Source organism: Ochotona curzoniae, unplaced genomic scaffold (assembly GCF_017591425.1).
Source record: "Ochotona curzoniae isolate NIBS_2020 unplaced genomic scaffold, NIBS_Ocur_1.0 contig_4501, whole genome shotgun sequence".
Classification (NCBI taxonomy): Eukaryota; Metazoa; Chordata; class Mammalia; order Lagomorpha; family Ochotonidae; genus Ochotona; species Ochotona curzoniae.
In genome coordinates this window covers 3026153-3046897 of record NW_024466307.1, presented here as the reverse complement: position 1 = coordinate 3046897, position 20745 = coordinate 3026153, and the positions used below count along the sequence as shown (strand labels likewise).

At 50.4% G+C, this 20745-nt stretch overlaps 1 protein-coding gene across 1 annotated transcript; it reads right to left on the bottom strand.

The window, feature by feature from the left end:
* Window positions 1–6495: 6495 nt before the first annotated feature.
* On the bottom strand, window positions 6496–18504 carry ATP6AP1L (ATPase H+ transporting accessory protein 1 like). The gene is made up of 7 exons (XM_040985886.1): window positions 18410–18504; window positions 15447–15487; window positions 15180–15238; window positions 14447–14691; window positions 11640–11690; window positions 9559–9799; window positions 6496–7837 (listed from the first exon to the last, which is right to left on the bottom strand). Exons 1-7 carry the CDS (start codon window positions 18502–18504, stop codon window positions 7544–7546), a joined length of 1026 nt encoding a protein of 341 aa, XP_040841820.1. The 3' UTR covers window positions 6496–7543.
* Window positions 18505–20745: the final 2241 nt, after the last annotated feature.

Here is a 20745-nt window from a genome sequence, read left to right as displayed (position 1 = left end):
AGAGATGACACTAGATAGTACATATTAGGATAAAGAAGTAAAGAATGCTGCTGGACATCCTATACAATGCACGGTGCAACCTCCCACTAAAAAAACCTAGCCAGTCCAAAATGTCAGTTAAGCCACCCTGGGTTACCCTAACAGTCCTGATGATGGATCCTGTCAGTAGAAAATTAGATTTCACCCATTCAATATGATTAAAGTCAACAGAAGACTACAAATACCCAAATCAGGCAAGTTGGCTAATGGCCCAAAAACTCACTAATAGATGTTAGAGTTACCCCTGGGCAGCAGGCAGAGGGTGCTGGCCAGCTGACAAAGGCAACTTTAAATTCCAGGTAGCCCAGGCAACCAGCCCTAGAAACGAGGACTACGGTAATAACAAGCACTTTCCCTTATTTTACATGACCATTGTTGAATATGTATGAGCAAAATGCTTCTTCCTTTCTTCTCTAAGTCCCCTATCCTCTAACATGAAATATACTGACAGCTCTCAATCTAGGCCCCAATGTTTAACTTACAGGACATCGAAGGAGGAGGCTGAGTAACATTACAAGAAGCAAGACCAAAGACACACTTCCCTCATTTTGGGTGGACGGGTTCGCATATTTTCAGCACAGCACACGGGGTGAATGTCCAATGCCTAGCAGAAGCAAGCTGTTGCTAGCGTTTCCATTTAATGGAGAGGGATCTACGGATCCTGACGCGGCAGCGGACGGACTATGATAATTTCATGATGCATCAATACGGATGGGTCAAATCGGGTTTCCCAAGCTCTGCTTCCCTGTATGTTTCTAAGTGAAGCAATCCAAAATGTAGGAGCAGGGGCTGTTGTAGCTCCTGCTTGCTATCACTTCCCGGCTGGCGCGCCATGACTGCAGCCGCCTGACCACGCCCGGGTCCTCCTTCCCTGTCTTCACGTGAGCCAAGTGTGGATCCAGCTGTGTGATGGCACCACTTCATCAGTGCTGGGGTGGCTGAAACTGGACATGGATTCCTGCCCCTCGCTGTGGCTCCAGGTGCTCTTGGTGGATTCCTGCCTTCCTCCCCAGGTTCCTGTCCTGTAGGCTTCTAGTTCTGGCTTCCAACATGGAGACATGAGGCTCTCAGAACCTGCTTAACCAACTTCCACAACTGCACGTCATGGCAGACCTCTATTTCAAAATTTATGTTTTCTGTGCAACACATTTGCAATGAAATAATAAGATAATTTGGCCCATGCAATGTCGGTGACCTCAATGGAGTTCCTGAGTCCTGACTTTGGCCTGGACCATCAAATGGAATAACCATGCTCTCTCCCCATGCGCCTACCTCTCTTTCACATTACCTTTGAAATAAAGTAATTAATTTTAAAAATAAGCAAATAAAAACTCAAATCTGTATCTTGGAAAAAATCTGCATGGATTTCAAAAATACTTTACACCAAAATAAACTTGCCTTTTAATCCCATTTTTCAGCAACTTTTTGAGGTACTATTATCTTCTTCATATTTTGAAGCTTGTCTGTGACAACATGTACACTGAAGGGTTAATGTGCATCTCTCATGACTAAAAAGACTTTAAACGCTGTGCCTTAGTCTCCCTGGCATTCCTCTACAAAGTGCTTGAGGCTGGGTACTTCAGGCTGCTGGCCTCGCAGCACTGGGGGCTCCAGATGCAGAGCACATGCTGGGCTCTGCAAAGGTCTCCTGGAGTGTCCTCACAAGATCAGAACCAACCACGTGAGGAGACCCAAAGCAAGATGACCAGGACGGCCAGGCTTGTTCCCTGCCTCAGGACCTTCCTGCTCAGCACCTGGAGAAAAGCACTGAGTCCTAAAGACTTTAGTACCTCCTCCTGGGGGACACGTCCCACCAATCCTCTACTCCACCTCTCTTCCAACCAAGTGTTCAGTACAGCAGTCTTTAGGATACAAACAGCAAACAAAGCCCAGCAGACTGCAAAACCTACTCATCTTACATGACCAATGGAATGAATAGCAAGGAGAGAAAGAGAACGAGAGAGAGAGATATGAAGAGATGATCTGATGAATACAAGGTGTCACTTTCAATGTGGCTGCCAGTTGAGGTAGTAGCTTCCAAAAATAGCCAGGGGGAAAAAAACCTAGAAGGAGAGGGAGAAGCAGAAAAAGAAGGAAGAGGAGGAAGAGGAGGAGGAGGGCTAGTTTCCTCAGGAGTAGTCTTAGAACATTAGGAAAGGTGGTGCCAACCTCTACAAGAGTTCCGATACAAAGGAATCAAAGTGTTCCACACAAGAAAACAGGAGAATCTGGAAGCATTCTCTATCAGCCTGGAAGGGAAGGACTGTAGGTCCCTGAGACTGGCAGGCTGCACAAAGGATTTGTCCAACACGGTGCAACTTCCAGGCAGGAAGAGGAGCCTGGCCAGTGAGAAACCCTCTGTGATGGGTGGTCGGCATCAAACGCTCGCTGACCACGGGATTGGGGACCATCCCCCAGCCTATGCCAGCATAACCCTGTCATTCCCGAGCTCTCAGGAAAAGTCTGTGGTGTGCATGCCACCATGTGGCAGCAGCTCTGGGAACTGACAATAGGAGGAGGTGAGGCCACCACAGCGCTGACCGGAAGCCAGCAGGAGAAACAGCTTGAATGTCGCTGCCGCTCGCACTCTGCACCCACCTGTCTGCTGGATGCTCAGCTGTGTGGGGAGCAGACTTGCTTCTCACACCACGTGCATCAGCTGCGCACGGGAATGTGCAGAGCGGAGAATGTGGGGACACCGCACTTGCCAGCATTGCAGGAAAGCGTTTTGCAAGATCGCTGCTGTAATCTGACCACCTGCACAAACCCTATTTTTCCTTAATAAAAATATCAGAAGATCTTAACTATAGTTTCAATTCTATTTGTCACAGTTTTCTCTGGTTTCCTTTGGTCCTTATAAATCTGGTTGAGCTCAGGAACTAACAACAAATGACCCAAAATCTAGAATAGAGATAATACGTAATAAAAGCAAATTGTCTCGAAGACCCATGTAGAAAACCCAGATGTGTTCCATTAATGCTGTTTCTGGTCCTTGAGCTGTGAGGACTGGGAAGGCTCAAGCAGGGAGAGAGGCAAGAGGTGGAGCTGCTCAGTACGTGACCCAGAAGGTTCTGTCCCTCGCCTGTCTCTGCTGGAGCCAAGCAGCTCCTCCACACCTCCACCTGCAGTCTAGAAGGACGGAGCTCCACTGTCTACTTCCCTTCTGCTGTGTGCAGCTGTCACCTTTCAATTCACTGTCCTTCCTTGCTCCTGGCCCATGGCCTTCCATTTGCAGAGTGAAGCCACTCAGTCAGACACCCACGCGCTTGCTGGCAGTAATTGCTGCGCTCTGCGGGTATGTGCGGGTCTCCAGGAGCCGCCCAGGATGTTCCAGTGCACTCTTTGGAGTGAGAAAGCCCAAGCTGGCGCCAGGGAGTTGTCGGTAACCTGCAGCCTGTCTCATCTGCCCGCAGACCTTGCCACACAGCAGCGATCCCGTGGGAAGATCCTGAAGACTGCCAGATGAAGTAACCAGACTGCAGGCCCATCACTGCTCAGAACGTCACAGTGGGCAAAACGGAAACACCAATGAGAGCCACTGCCTTGCCTCACACCAGGCCTAAGTTTCTTTCATCTTATTAGTTGCTAAAATGATTGCCTTAAATCCTTTCTGCAAACTGTTTTTTTAAAGAATGCTGGAGAAATAAAGAAACAAAGCATCAAATAAATTTAATTTGCATAAACCTCTGTATAAGCCTAAGCCACAATAGGAACCAGATGGTATCCTAAACGTGGGATGATTCAAGAAGGATTTACTTGAAGAGGCCCCAAGAGGGGATAGGAAAGCCACAGCAATAGTGTGGCAAACTGGAGTTAGTAGTGAACTGGAGTTAGTAACGGAGTGGCTCACATCCCTCAGGCCAATGCAACCAGAGAAGTTCCTGGAACCCAGGAGCACAGGACACCTTGAGCCACGCAGTGGACTCTGGAGGACAGGGGCAACCATTTCAGGCCTTACCCCGGGAAAACCAGATGAGCAAACAGCATGAGTCCTCTCTACTCACTGCTGTCCATGGAGAAGAAAGCTGATCGCTGACTCCCTGCTGGCCAAATCCAGGAAATAAGCACGTCCTTGCGTTGGAGGTCCTGGCCCTTCTTTGACTCCACTCTCTTCAGTACCAGCTGACGACTTGCTCCTCCCAGAAGGTCCCTCCCTCTTTCCCTTCTGACAGACTATTCCGTCAGTGTGCCGGCATCATTGCTAACAGCTCCTTCACAATGCATCTGTTGCAACCTACTCCACAGCGACCCTACCACCCACCCACCCTTTCTTCTTGGGTGATTTCATCTCTGTTTTCATCAACACCCCCTTGCACCAAATTTTCAACTTGCCCCAAATGTCCACTATGACGTGCCTTAGTGTGGGTTTCCCTAGAAGCAGATGAGACTCCAATGCAAGTGGACTATTTTGGAAGTGGAACCAGGAAACATCAGCAGGTGAGCAGTCGCATAAGACAGAGAAAAGAGGCACCCAACCAATTAAGACACTCAGGCAAGTGCTACAAAGGATCAAAAAGATTTGCAACAGAGGGGAACTCCAGGAAACCATCTAGAGAGCTTTCTTAGTGGCAGGGCAAGCAAGCCAGGGCACTGACCCAGTTACTGGGAGTCGCTGGTTTAGGGCTACTTCCAGCCTGCCATGTGTGGAATAGCCCTCGAGGACGGCTGTGGGCAATGGAAAGATGGGCCAGGACGAACCAACAGGGTAAGGGCCAGAGGCAGCTAAGTGGAACAGTGCCAACATCTGCCACATTTCTACATCCCTTTTTGACCCACAGCTCTGTTTCACCAAGATCCACACATCCAGCTGCCTATTCCACCCTCTACTACAGGGCCTGCCAATGGGGACCTTTCTCTCCCAGCCTGGTTTCCTCCCTAATTCCAGAAACTGGGATCACAGCCTTGCAGCAGTACCCCAAATCAAACATCTATCCATCTTCTGTGACATGCCAATTGGATGCTAACCTCCCAAAACTTCTTCCAGCTTCCACCAGTTCAAGTCCTATTTTAATCCCATTTGCTAAGTCAACTCCTAGTTGGCACGCTGGCTCTTTAGTCACACTCCCATGTCATCTTGCTCGAAGTCCACCAAGCACCTCTCCAGGGCCCTTTCTCACCTGAGCACAGTGATCCGGCCCCTCCTGTTCTCTCCAGTTTTTTTCATTACCCCTCTAAATATTAGGTCCACGGAATTGCACATAACTATACACAGATTTCAAAAGAAAAGCATTTGCACCCAAAAGAACTCATCTCTTGACCTCCATTACCCATTCTGAAGCACCCGTCCACGCCCACCCGTGCGCATGCTCTCACAGCTCCGCAGCCATGACAGCTGGCAGATGCAGTTGCTTGTCCTTCGCCATGTTCACTCGTCCTTGTCTTACCTACCTGGTAAACAACTGATCCTTCAAGGAGTCCGCCCGGGGAACTTACCACGAAGGCTTAAGCGAGACGGTTCCAGCCAGTCCTGAAGCTTTGCCGAAATCAACACACTGAAATTCCAGAACTGGTAAGACAACTCACATCAAACAAACTCACATCATGAGCTGCAAATATGCACCTCTCTCCTGGGCTGCGTGTCCAGACCCATTCTCACACTTCCTCCGAGTCTTGCTGAAAACGGCAAAACTATCATTGTAATTCGATCCCACAGTTGACACCGTGATTGGTTCCCTACCACAGGCTAGAAGGTGACCAGTTGCTAAGAAGTGGGGGCTGACAACCCCTCTGGTGAGATCACAAGGTCTTCAAGCAAGGTAGCTAGACAATATCTCACAAAGATAATAGTGACAATTTAATGACAATGATGGGGCCCAGCACCATAGCTCAACAGCTAAATCTTCACCTTGCATCCCGTATGGGTGCCAGCTCCTTTTTCCGGCTGCTCCACATGGGAGATCTAGAAGAAGCTCCTGGCTCCTGGTTTCAGATAAGCTTAGCTCCAGCTGTTGAGTCCACCTGGGGAGTGAACCAGCTGGTAGCTCTTTTTCTCTGTCTCTCCTTCTCTCTATAAATTCAATTTGCCTTTCCAATAACAATAAATAAATCTTGAAAGAAAATAATGACAATGATAAATGTTGGAGCTTGTAAGTTTGCAGCGCACCACCCACGCCCAGGATGACGATAAACTCCCAGTTTGCCAGGCACAATGCTGTGTTTGCTATCCTGAGAAATCATTCCTGATAGCCCATCTTGCTTTCAAATATGTCCCAGTTCCAAGCACCTGCAACCTATCAGACACTCCAGGACACCAGCAGACACTCCAGGCAACCACAGGGAAAATCTGCTTTATTTCTGAGTGGCATGAGTACCACCAGTTCATGGTCTCTAGTGCTTGCAGATTTGCACTGGGTTTCAGCCAGATGGAGTCAAGAACTGACCCAAATTCCCACCGTCTTGGGAATCTGTTCCCAGCAAGCGTCTTAATTGCAAACTACAGAATCTACTCCAGAAATCATCAAAGCAGAAGGAATTTATTAGAACATACTGAGCTCCTACAGAGTAGCGAGAGGGCTAGAAACAAACCTACATCCTCACCCCAGAATTACGGAGCCAGAGGAAACAGACAAGGGTGTGGCACCTACCAGAAACATCAGTGTCCTTGTCAGCCTCCGCGCTGCTCACACCAGGACCGGATGTCACACCCATCGCAACGGACACCCAGGAAAACAATTTCTCAGTGCGAGGTAGCTCTTCAGCTCTCAGACAAGTACGCAACCTCGCCGAGCACCTGCCCTGTCCCCACCTGCATCCCAAGGCTCGGGCAGTACATCTTCCCTGTAAACTGGGTTCTTTTCCTAAGAACACGGGAGTCACATTTCACACCCTGCCTAGTCAAGTGCGCTGTGCACCTACATTTGGGATCTTGTTAGAGCAAGAAGCTTCAGTGAGGACAGAAGGGGAAGCGATCTGTGGCTACCTACCAGGAACTGAAAGGGACGGGGAGAAGAGCGGAGGTTAAAAGGGGAAAGATGCCGCCAGGATCCTTGGTGAGAGCGCCACTAAGGGTGGGGAGTGGTTTAGGGACCACAAGCTCACTGGAGGGGATTGAGAGACTTGTCTAGAACTGTGTTCATGGAGCAGGCACACTGCTCTGACTTAACCCAGCAATGAGCTAAACCGTCACACCACCACTGAACTAGAGAGGAGACAGCCATTCTGAGCTCCAGGACACAGTGAATCGTGGATGGGTCATCCCTACGCCAATCCCATCCAGCCTGCCCCAGCAACGGGGGCCAGACCAAGTGAACAAGCACGCCTCCCTCATGCTCATCTTCATTTCTCTCTCAGTTCCCGACTTCACAGCGCCCCTTTGCTTTCAAGGGGTGTCCGAGCAGCAGTCGGGACATCTCGAACCCCAGGGCGCTCTAGGTCAGCCAGTGGACGCTCCCAAAACAACCCGTCCGTACCTCCTTTCCATTCACCAAGCTAATCACAAGCCGGCCCAGACGGGGAGCGTTCCTGCACGCCCCTGTGGGCGAGGTGGGGGCGAGGGTCTGGGCTGCTAATCATAGACATCGCGGCTCCTCAGTTCATAGCACTCGGCGTCCTGGCCCTGGAGCAGCTCCTTCTCTTCCGAGGCTTCGCAAGCGTTGGGCACTGGGAAGCGGGCGGGGGAGGCGAGGCACTCGTAGTGCCGGTCCAGAGCACGCAGGTAGGCCAGCATGTGCAGGGCGTAGGCCAGCACGAGCAGCAGGATCAGGGACGTGGCCAGGCCCATGAGAACGGCGGGCGAGAAGGAAGGGGCGCAGTCTCGGGCCTTGGCAAACTGCGCACCCTGGATGCCGAAGGCCTGGATCTGTCGGGAGAAGCAAAGAGCTGCAGTGACGGCAACCGCCTTCGCCCCTCGCGTGTGCCGCCCAGCTGGGCTGGCAGCTCTGGCCCAGGAATTCGCCAGGCTCAACCTTCAACTGAGGAACCGGACAGTACTTGAGGAACTGGCCCAGCAACACCAGCGTGTGGGGCTGTCACCAGGAAGGGCTCCTGGGATCCACGGCTCGGTAGCACCAACCTCGACTGCAGACTTGGAAAGAAAACCTCTTTCAACCTGAGCCAGGCGAACGCTCTGGGTCGTGTGAGAACACAGTTACCATGGCGCCTGGACGTCTGCAGGGCGCACCTAAGTCTCACCAAGGCGTCACAGCTCAGCTCCTGCGGGCGGGCGTTTTCCCACGGAGTTAGACAGGAGGGTCTCTGAGGGGAGCACAGTGTGCCACTCAGCCGGATGAAGCGTCATAACCATAAAAGCTAATGCTGCTGGCGGACTTGGCCATACAAGACACCGCCTCCTTTTAGCACCCACGAGAGTGGCTGTGTGGGTCACTATTTTATTCTCCCCTTTTTTTGTGTAGGGAAACTTGGAAAGTTAAGGAACTTGTCAGTTGCACAGTCTAGCTTCAGTCCTGGCCCCAGCCCCGGCTTACACATTCACAGTGTGTCTGCCTCTCCTGGCCCCAGCACTCTCTGTCCTCCATGTGTTCGGCCCTGCAGACCTGGACCAGGCTGGGGAGAGCTGGATCTCAGCCAGCACGCCCAGAGACTAAGAGGGGTTTTCACAAGTGCATGGGGAAATGTGTACTGTGAAAAAAAAAATACCCTATGTATGGATTTAAAAATTGTTTGCACTATCATAAACTTATATTGCAATTCCATTTTCCACAGACTTTCTGAAGACCCCTCATGGGGGAACAAAAATGTCTTCCCAGACATACAAATACAGTGGCCTGATTATTTCCAGGAGAGAGGCTTTGACTGTCAGCGGCTCCGCTCTCTAGATGTTGCTGAGACAGTGGGGACTCTGCGGGCCAGGCTCCCGAAGGTGCCAAGCGTCTCCACCACACACATGGCATCTGCATTCCCTCCAGTACTGCACAAGGGTTCGTCCCCTCACCTTTGCCAACATGTATTTCCTGTTCGCGACTGAGCCGGATGACCCCCAAAGGCAAGCTCCTTCCCCACCCCAAAATCCTCCCCTCCAGACACACAGCACAGCTGACATCCCCACACGGCGGGCCTGCTGCTGGGAGAGAGAGCAGGCCGAGCTTTGCTCACAGGGAAGCAGCAAGCAGGGGCTACACAACATCTCAGCAGAAAGCGGCCTCTCCCCGGAGACTTTCCCAGACAGCATTGTGGTGTGGCACCACCATGCCATAGGGGCACTTGTTTGGGATCCAGCTGTTTCACCCCCAAAGCAATTCCCTGCAGTGGAAGATGGCTCTGGTGCTTGGGCTGGACCCATGTGAGAGCGGTGGAAGTAACTCCTGGCTCCTGATTTCAGTCTGGTCCAGCCCTGGCTGTTGCAGGCATTTATCAACTGAACCAGCAGGTGGAAGATCTCTCTGTTTCTCCCCCTCTCTCCCCTCCTCTCCCTCCCCTTCCTTCTCTCCTTCAGGGAGAAGTGCTGCTCCACTTCGTTCCACTTGTTAGCAAATGAGAACAAACCCCAGTGTTACCCTCAGCATGGCTGCTCCCCTCTTGTCCTTGCCCCAAACTGGCAGGGACAGGCAGCACGCTCCTTACCTGGAAATCAGTGAATGCAACCTCCCACAGGCTGGGCAGGTGCCCGGGGTCTCTGGGCAGCAGCAGCGCATCTGCCCCCTGCAGGCTGCTGACCAGGTGGCAGTGGTACGAGTAGCTCCTAGGGGCGTATACGCCAGTTGCATTGAAGGTTGCACAGACTGAATTGTTGAAAATAATCTGGACTTGGTACAAACTAAACCAACTCTGGACGGGCACTTTGTTGTCACTGGTAAGGACGAATCTGAAAATAATGACAGAACAAAGCTTGCCCCCGAAGCTCTTTTCTCCCGTGTGGTATTGATGGAGGGCTTCAGCCATCGGCAGTGCAACGGCGCCCTCTGCTGGCACGTTTTCCTCTGGTTTCGAATCAGAGGCAGGATCGCCCCAAACAGTAACCTCCACCATGAGCAACACAGACTCCCACACGTGCAAGAACGCAGAAAGGTTAATCGGAAGGGGGGGGGGGCTCAAACCTTCCTTTGAAAAACAACTTCTATTTGTGCTTATTATTGCTTAAAAAAATAAGAAAAATCTTAAAAACAGGCATTGATCTAAACAGTGATTTTAAAACCAGGGCTTGGGCCCAGCGGCGTGGCCTAGTGGCTAAACTCCTCGCCTTGAACGCCCCAGGATCCCATATGGGCGCCGGTTCTAATCCCAGCGGCCCCGCTTCCCATCCAGCTCCCTGTTTGTGGCCTGGGAAAGCAGTTGAGGACGGCCCAAAGCCTTAGGACCCTGCACCCGTGTGGGAGATCCTGGAGGAATTTCCTGGCTTTTGGCTTTGGATTAGCTCAGCTCCGGCCATGGCAGCCACTTGGGGAGTGAATCAATGGACAAAAGATCTTCCTCTCTGTCTCTCCTCCTCTCTATATATCTGCATTTCCAAAAAAAATAAATAAATCTTTTTTAGAAAATGGATACACTGAAACAAATTTATCCTGTAATCTATTTGCCATGGCAGGAGTATCTGGGAGAATACTTTCCATTCCGAACACGCGGAGCGGGAAGACGCCACCATGGAGAGAGGAAAGGCCCGAGAAGGGCACATCACATTGGAAAACCAAAGACAGCATTAACAAAAGCCACTTTCCACTTTGAGAAGTGTGTGTGGACCACAGAGACCGCAAAGTTAGGTTTGGAACCCATTTCTATACTGAACAAATGTGTGTGTGTGTGTGTGCACGTGTGTATGGTTGCATACATGTGCATGAGTGTGTGTGTGTGTGCATGTGTCTGGTTGCCTTCTGAGATTCCAGATCCTTCTGAAGTTTCTCTGCAAGATGAGTGGCACATGGTTCCTAAGTCACTGCCAGTGACACACTGGTGTCTATGGGAACGTGGGCACAGATTGTGAGGAAGAAAGCTGCCTGGGTTAGGCCGAGGTGTGACGTGCCTCAGTCTTCCTTGGGACCTTGTCTTCCCAGATAAGAGGCAGACACGGTGTGGGTGCTCCTAGACTCACAAATGCTCTCCCCAGACAGACGTGTCCGATGGAGCATGCCCACACACTGCCCTGGCACAGCCTGCTGGGGCTGCAGGTCATGGCAGAAACACACATGCTACGGCCACACTGCTGTTCTACAAGAACAAGGAAGGACTGTATTTGGAGGAGAAAACCACTAATACCTTCACTTTGCTCTCCCCGACCTTCCCGGATAAGCCCTGTGGGCACATGAGCCATGCCACATGAAGGTCAGCCAATGTGGACTGTCACTGTACCTAAGGAACAGGCGTGACTTCCTGTAGGGAGCTGTCGAGAGCAACTTCACACTAAAGCCTCGCCAAGCACAGCTGGCTTTCTGTATTCTCCGACTTTAATCTTTGCTCAGAAACAACAGATTTTACATCGCCAGGCCATGCATCCTGTAAGTCCCGACCTGAGAGGCCCAGGGCAGGAAGCAGAAGTGTTCAGGTAGGAACTACCAAGACCTTATTACGAGATTCTGCTCTGTGATGCCTGACAATCAGGTAGGTATGGCATCCGACATACCACAGCACTTGGCACATGGAAAGCTCTTGATACTCATGTGTGAAATGAAGTATCACCCATATGTAGAAATAAACACAGCTCTACCACTCACCTGATGGCAAGGCCGGCGAGACTTTCAGCATCACCCAGCTTCAGAGACAACCTAAGCAAACAGAAGCAACACGGGCACTCAGAATGGGGACGTCTTTGACGTCGCACTGCACTAGAAGTGACTTCACAGCAGACCACAGACTCAGTGCAATGTCCAAAGCCACATTTATACAGAGAATGGAGAACATTTTTTTTTACAATCTTGAGGTAAGCAATGATTTTTTGAGAAACAGAATGCAATCAAGTCAGACACCACAGGACAGACATCTGAGGGTCTAGAGACTGACTCTTAAGCTTTTAATACTTACATTTATTCGCCTTTTCCTAAAAACAAACACAAGATTGCCTGGTGCGGGGAGAGATTGCCACTCACTCAAGGGAGTAACCACATCAACGGCACTCATCGCCCAGCTCTCCCCCTGGTTGAAGTGCTAAGAGCACACGGCATCCCGCACACGCTGGGGTGTGGAACGCAGGTGATGGAGGGGCAGTGTCCCCTGTGACCTCTGGAGAGAAGAACAGGGACGTTTGTTCCCTTCATGTCAGTCTGTGTCACCCAGGAAGGGAAGGACAGACAGCAGCAGAAGAATCCAGTTAGTCACTGGCCACGAAGCAGACACAGAGCTGTAGGTCTCATGTTCGTGGCGGTCCACAGGGCCTCGCTGGGGTAGGGGGAGCGGGACAAATTTCCTTTGGCAGGAACTGGGTATGTTAGTTTGATGGTCAGAACAAGACACTGGAAACACTTTGAAGAAAACACGTTTCTTGAATGGTGACTTATAAATGAGATGGTCACTCATTCCAGGAGAAATTTCCCCGATTCTTTCAAGGAATCAGGAGAGCTCTGTGTCCCAGAAACTGTGTCTGCAGCTCACAAGCTAAGCCTCAGGGCAAGGCTGTCCCTGGGCACCACCCCCTCTGCCCGCACCTGCCCCCGGACGGAGCTGCTCGTGGCTTCCCGTCCTCACCGTGCTCCACTCCAGGAGTCGTGGTCTCCTTGGCGCTTTCTAACAAGCTTGGCTTCCCAGCAAAGATCACGAGGCCCAGGTTCAACACAGTAAACACACCCATCACTCAGCGTGGAGCCGGGCACTGACTTGTTCACAGGGCACAAGAAGAGCAACTTGGCCTGGGACGAGACAAGCTCAGCAAGAAAACTCCATGTACCCTTCCGAGCTCCCTTCTCTCAGCTTTTCCCAATGGTCTCTGAATTCTCCAGGCTGATAGGCCAAGTTCAAAATCAACACAGATGCTAGGATTGGGCACAGGACATGACTCCCGCAGCAAATGCAAGGACCCCCAGGGTGCCTCCCCCTGAAAGCTTGACTCAGTCATCTGAGCGTTGGCCTCACGTGGTTATGTCTTCGCAGGGTCGGCTCTGTGAGCAGCCCCCATCCAGGTTCCTGGGAACCGAGGACCTTCTCACGATCCTCTCTGATCCACCCAACACGAGGCATCAGAGCTGGTGCCTGGAGGCCTCACCTCCTGGGAAGCCTCCTCTACAGCTCCTGTTGTAAAGGCACAAAACTCACAGGTCCGGGAGTCAATTTTCCATCCTTTCTATTCCAGGTCCCTAGGGATCAGCAAGAATTCCAAACCCCAGCAGAAAGCACAGTGCCCTGGTTCTCCCCACCAAGTCTCCAAGCCTCCAGGGGCAGTCAGCTAGGGCAGGCAAGGTGACACCCAAGCAATTAGCCACTCCCTAAGGGCCCTCCAGGGAAGAGGCGGGAGCCCTGAGCTGTGGGCAGGCCTGGGGCCTTGGATAGTTGGGCTCTAACTAAGGATAGGGATATCTACAAAGCGGGGAGGACCCCAGGGCTCTCCCACCAGCCTCCAAATCCCAAACAAGCAGCCCTGTTCTGAACAGTAACATACCTACTCACACTTGTAGCAGGGTTCTGCAGTATATGCTAATATAACCTCCTTTACCACTCCCCATCAAGAATTGTCAAGAAGCAAAGATGAGCAGGGGAAAGGGTTGAGGGGGAGACACGTCCAGCCAAACTAAACTACAAAACTATAAAAATAAACAGAGAAAAAGAGAGAGAGAGCATGCACTACAGTGTATACAAAGCATTCTACTCCAAAAAACCAGGCCAGGACAAACGCAGAGGGCCCTGCGAAAGCATCGATTAACCCAGCAAAGTCGTGTTTGCAGAAAGGGAGTGGGACATGCCAGATTCCCTTGTCTTGAACCAGAGCAAACAGAAGCAAAGATGTTTCGCTTGGATGCCTGAAGAGAAGATAAAGGTCTTGGAAATTGATTTGCCCTTTCAGAGAGAGACCTGTGGTTATTCTGCTTTTCTCAGATCCTTGTAACTACCCTGCAAGGTCCTAAAGGATCCCCTGACATTTGCCCAACCAAAGGGCCGGGTCTCAGGAGCACCCCCGGCGTCCGGCCTGTGTCCTGGCTGAGCCTCTTCCCTCCCAGTCACTAACCACAATGCAATTGTGCGGCATTCACGGCTGTTTCCAGCGGCAGGACCAGCGTGCGTTGACACTATCGGAGAAAGCTGACACCAACCCTGTAGTCACTGTCTGTCTTTGGCAGAAGGGGCTTGGGAACCTTCCATTTCCAAACTCTCATTTTCCAGAGATTGTTGTGACAATCACCTTCAAGGTTAGAAGCAAACTGCCAGGGGGGAAAAGCTGCAGTCTGCCATGTTCGTTCCTTAGTCTTTCCCTATAAACTCTAGAGGCTCCCAGGCACTGCCTCGTTTCCTTCTGCTGAAATGGCAGAATCGGCACTCACATGATTACCAGAACACAGCCAGCCCGGAGCCTCCTCCAAACCAGAGACCCACTTACGTGGCACTTTGCTCGCTGCAGTTAGAGTTACTGGTGTCCACTGTCACCCTCTGGCCAAAGGCGTCACTGGCAAACTCCAGCCAGGTCTGGTTCTTAAACTTCAGCGTGATTCTTCTGGCCCAGAACAGAATGCAGGGAATTCCATCGACGGAGACGTTAACTGGGCTTCTGGGCCCCAAGCTTCTGGCCACATTCCAGTGTTCTCCCCCGAAACGTCCTTCTCTGCTCAGAGTGTCGTTCGGAGCCTAATTCATCAAATAAAGAAGGTTCACAGGGTAAATGTGTGTGCCTGGTACACAAGGCTTCCCGGGAGTAAATGGGGGGTTCTAGGAAAGATGAATGCAAGCACCAGACCTGGACTGAAAACCCCTAAAACACACACTACAAAGACTGACCAATTACTGCCACGTAAACACACATGGGGAAAGAATTAGTTAACAGGAAGCTCAAAGCAAGCACACCTAGGACCGGAGAACAACCGTTCCTGTGATGATCCTGCCTGGAGAGCCGCAACAGTACAACTAAGTATTGTAACAACAGGGAGGAGCCCACGTGCAGCTCGAGTAGCTCCCACACTTTTCGCCGTTAAGATTCCCGTGGACAGTGGACACGTTTCCATCCAAAGTGCAGGCAGCAAATTGTTTCTTATCAACCGACCCACTGCTCACAGCTTCCCAGTGGCTCCCACACGGTTAGAAACGGACTACGCTCTCATGCACTCACACAGCCGTACCTGGGTGACGGGTATTACAGAATTCTGGACGGCTGTCACACTCCCATTAGCCTGTTGACCTGTCAAAGAGTGATGTAAACATCATGATTAAGCGACATCAACGTATTCGTCTAACTGAGCTGTGAGCGACAGCAGGCTTTGGTTGGCTTAGAATTCAGAACCTGCTGGTCCAGCGGATGCTCACAAGGGCCCCTGGTGCCGGCACATTCGTCATCTCTTCCATCCCACCCCTCTCCCAGGAGTCAGAAAGGCAACTGGGCAGCTTACCATTCCTTATAACCGCTTCTTTACTGGGAGATGTTCGAGAACTAAAATCAGAAAAATAAATAAATAAGAATTAAGAGATGTTGGGTAAATATGTACAGTTCAGGCTTTTAGGATTTTACATTTCATTAGTTGAAAGGCATCAGTTCAGTCGGGGCAGACAGAAGCCGGCAGCTGAGAGCTCCGTCTGGGTCTCCAACACGGTCCTCAAGCACTCCTGACATCATACACTGCAGACCCACGCACGTCGGCAGGAAGCAGCCTGGAAGTGCAGCGGCTGGGACTTGAACTGGAACTCTATTACACCGTAACGGCACTGCAACTGGTGGCTTAATCTGTGGGACCAAGGTACCAGCCCCTCTTACCATAACTTTTGAGCACATTCACATATCTCAGAGGAAAGGAACAGAAACGTAGCCGGTTAAAACTGCTCATTTTAAAAGCATGTGCTTATGTATTTGAAAGGCAGAGACACAGACAAGAGGAGCATTCCCATGTGCTGGTTCGCTCCTTAAACACAACAACGATGGCCTACTGAATGAGATGCAAGTCTGGAGCCGGGAATTCACAATGCACGGCTCCTCCATGGGCAGCAGGAACCAAGGGCTGGAGCCTCCCTTGCTGCCTCCCAAAGCGAGCATTAGCAGGAAGCTCGATTGGGAAGTGGAGCTGGGACTCCAGGCTCTCCGACAGGAGATGTGGATCTCCAAGGGCACCAGCTGCTGTGCCATACGTCCACCCCAAAACTGTCCACTTTTTGAATAATGAGTTTGTAATTTAGAAAGTAATGTATGCCTTCTAACAAAATATGAAAAATTTGAAATAAAACAAATTTTAAAATTGCTTTACTTTATTTGAAAGGCAGAGTTACAGAGAGAGACAAAGAGAGATACTTTTCATCCACTGGTTCACTGCTCAAATGGCCACAAAGGCAGGAGCTGGGCTGGTCAAAAGTCAGGAGCCAGCAGCTTCCTCCAGATCTCCCACGCAGGTGCAGGGACCCAGGAAGCTCCTGGCTCCTGGCTTCAGCCTGGCCCAGCTGCAGTTGTTGTAGCCATTTGGGAAAGGAATCAACAAATGAAAGATCTCTTTCTGTGTGTGTCTCTCTCTGTCTCTCCTTCTCTCTATACCTCTCTCAAATAAAAATAAATCTCTTAAAAAAGTATCCTTGTATTAATCAAACTCCTATTCTTATGCCCACAGTGCCAGCCTCAACCACAGCATGCTTGCAGTACCAGCCTTGACCACAGCATACACATGGTGCCAGCCTCAACTGCAGCATGCCCACAGTGCCAACCTCATTTCTCCTCTTCCCCTTCCTCTCTCTCTGATGCAGCTACAAAGCAGTCTGCCGTTCCCTGAGTGCTGCATGAAAGCCTTAGCACACACTGCTCCCACAGTCTGGAATCTTCTCCTTTCTCCCTACATAGCTTCTAGATCACAGCTCCATACCACTTCACCGGCAACGCAGTCCCAAATGCAGATGGCTCACTTCCCACAGATGGGCTCACGGTCCCCTGCTCTTCACTCAGCATGCATTTCAAAGGCCCTTTGCCATAACACAGCATGAACCCCATGAGCACTTCTCCAGGCAGCTCAAACCAAGTGGGCGGGGTCATGGCTCTGCTCCCCCAAGGTGGACCCAAAGACTGAATAGCATGGTACCCAGTGACTGAATAGCACCACAGGCTTTAAAAGGTGTTAAATGCATCAGTGAACTGTCACATTAATGAACAAACTCTGAACTCAATGGAAAATGGACGCTCACACAGGATTTCCTCTTGGAAACCTGAGGTTGGAATGTGGAATGGAAAAACACAGTGACCCCTCCTCCCAAGGTGAGGAAATACACGCCGAACTTCAAACACAGCCATCCTAGAGCCTCAAGAGTCTCAACTAGCACCTGCACCCCCGAGTGGGCAGCTATTTTGTTTCAGATCCGGGATTTGAGAGGACATTCACAAACACCAACGGGTGCTTCCTCTAGCATAAACTAGCATGCCATATCCATGCATTCAAAAGATCCGAGATCTCTGTGATTTCTGACCTGAAGCTTCTAAAGCTACAATGGCTGAAAACTGTTAACTTTTTCTTTAAAAGAGAATTGAGTGTTGTTTTTTTTTTCCTTTAACTCTTGGCATTTGTTTTACCAGTGCTGACGACAAATCCGCCAGTCCTACAGAGGTCGGGTGGAGACACAGCAGTATGTTCTAAACACCTGTGGGATGGAAGTCACTATTTAAAGGGAGCCTGAAGGGATGGCCAGACTGGGAAACTGACAGCAAATAATTACAAGGCCTGTTCCTAGAGCTGTGCCTTCAGGGCTGTGCTGTACAGGTCCTACCCTAATGCCTGCTCACGGCTGCCCTTTGGCCTCACACCGATCCCCTGGGCATTGAGCCGCTGGGAGGCCAGGCAGGAAGTAGCTGTCCAGGAGCCTGAACCTTGCTTTGTGTGGATAAAGCCCTAGATGCACCTTGACCTGCTATGGGGAGAAGTGAGAGGGAAAAAGGAAAACAGAGATGGAAATTCTGCCTGGTCACTTTAAATACCATGCACAGTTACCACCTTCCACCACTGAACGCCTTTCCTTGCGGAGACGGCTTAGCTATTTCTGATGTTTTTAACCTTCTGTTCTACTCTCCTCTGCCATAATGGCAGGAGACTATAAAATCAACATCTGCTTAAATTAACATTTGCTTATAAATACAAAAGCACTCAGGTTTGAGAAGTCAACATCTTGCAGAAACACATTTTGATCCACAATTCAAATGTTTCTGGGGGTGTTTTACTGATGGAGGTTATGTTTCCTTTTGGTCCGGTTCCTGCAGTAGCTAACAGCACTCTAATTCGGCCTACACATCTTAATCACAAAGATGTGAAGCCACACGAAGCACCCAGAGGCTCGCGAACCTGCCCTGAAGTTCACCAAGGTTACGCCTGATTCAAGATGCGCTGCTACTCACCCCGCATTCTTCCTGGCCAGCAGCTGCTCCAGAGTCAGCGAGAGCCCCATGCATAAGGAAGCCAGTGAAAAGCAAAACAAGATTTTTCTTCCCATCAAGAAATGGATCAGTTTGTTCAAACCAAGCACATCTGTGAACACAAATGCAAGCAGAGCGGAGGCGTGCTTTTGGCTGCCATGTGACTGATGGCACATTCAACCAATCAAAGGAAAGGTTGGTGGCCAAGGGGAGGGACCTGACACTGTTTAATTTAAAGCACAGAGTGAAACAAATACAGTATTCAAGTTTTTAATTATTCATCTCGATGAAAGATTACTAGGGAACAGATTTATAGAAACGATGCATTTGCCAGCTCAGCTTTTTCTTTTTTTTAAGAAGTCTGCATTGTTTTGTTCCTCTCAAACAACTCTTTAATGATAAGATTCTTGTGGTACTTTTTGGAAGCTACTAAATTCTGCCTTAAATCAGTGGGTGTCGATTCTTACATGCATGTTCCAGACAGACACGTGAGGCAGGCTCTCAGGAGCCACCTGCACACGGACACACATGCATTGATGCACCATCCCTGCGAGGTCCTTGGCTGGCTGTCTGCAAGTGCATGCAGTGGGGACAGACAGCACTGGGGGCATGCCCCTCACCCTGCCAGTCTGGAAACCAGGACCAACTGTACCTCCTAGGCCTATCCCCACACTGCACGCAGAGAGGGACAGACGTGCTGGAAGAGCCATGGTGCACATGCCTTTTCTGACTTGGGTGCTCAGCTAGACAGGCAGCACCCCCTTTCTCCCCTTCCCCTCAGCCTCTCCACCCACTGCAGCCCCTAAGGAACCTGCACAAACAATACAAGCAAGTCCCCGAGCTGTTGTACATCTGAAAGACGGCCATCAGGATGCCACAGGGAAGAAAACCCTCCGAGGATGAAATTGGCAAGGTTGCTGGCATTCCAGAGCCTTGCTCTCTTTAAGGGCACAGAAGGAGAGGACTGTTCCACGGAGAAGGTGGGGTACAGGGAGGCTGGGGGTCCGGCTCAGAGGGGACCACTCGCTGCCTCACGGTCTCACTCGCACACACACCACCTCCTCAGCAATGTTCTAGGGACCACTACAGAAAATGCAATGACCAGAGGATGCAGGAATCAGGAAGAAAATGCAACTATTACAAAATAAAGAACCTACTAGTCCTAAGTGTGGTCTTGTTGCGCCTCATCATCTTCCTACCTCCCTTCTGCTTCCTTCTTCTTTGCAAACCTGCACTCCTCCATCACCCCGTGCATTTTTCTTTCTGTCCTTTCTGCCTGGAGATTGTAGAATTTCGAGTAACAAGGCAGATACAGACAAGATAAGTGGGGCTGCCAAACCCTAGAATCTCCAGTTAAGTTCTAAAATTCATGAAAGCCACATTTCATATTAATATGCCCTATGCATTAACTGCAATATACTGTATTTTTTGGAAAGCATTCACTATTTATTTGAAAACCCAATTTAACTGGGCTCCTGTTTTTATTTGCAAAGTCTAGCCATCCCAGTCTTAGGCACTCCACTGATCCAACTGGAGTTTGCGAATGAGCTACACAGGACGTTCTGAAAGCGCTCACTCAGCAGGCCTGGGATGTGTGAGGGACTCTGCTTCCAACCCGCCCCAGATGCCCCGATGCTGCTCACCCAAGGACACGTGCGGAGCAGCACGCCTCACTGCACCATCAGGAGAGCCCCATCTGGCACGGACAACTGTCCACCAGCCACAGAAGGCAACTGGGAATTTAGGACGACAAGAAAGACTGATGTAAATAATGCTTTTATTTAACCTACAATACTTTCACTTCAAACACAGCAACTTTAAGAACTATTGACAATCAGTTCTCAGCCTTTCAGCTAAGATCAAGTGTTAGAACTATGAATGCAACAGCCTCTGCTCCTTTCCTTTCCAAGTCTGAAATCGGGTGTATAATTCACACTTAGAACACTTCTCAGTGGAGACTAGCTGCACTCCAAGTGTCCAGCAGCCATGTGGGCAGGGCCACCACACCGGACAGGACAAACCCACAACGGCTCCTCCAGCTGCTGGACCTAGGGTCCTGTGGAGGCAGCAGTGGTGCCTGCACTCGGGCCCAGGGCAGGAGGACGAGCCAAGCCCAGTGGGAGACCGCAATGGGATGAGTCCGAACACTGAGACACCAGTGTTAGATGATGGAAGGATCTTCCACAGAAACACACGTGGGTTATCAAAAACACACAATTTCTTCATTTTAAGTGAAGCATCATTTTAATATCTGTTATGTTTCGATGACCCTTGAATTTTCACACAGCACTGTTTATGTCATTGGAATGCTTTCCACG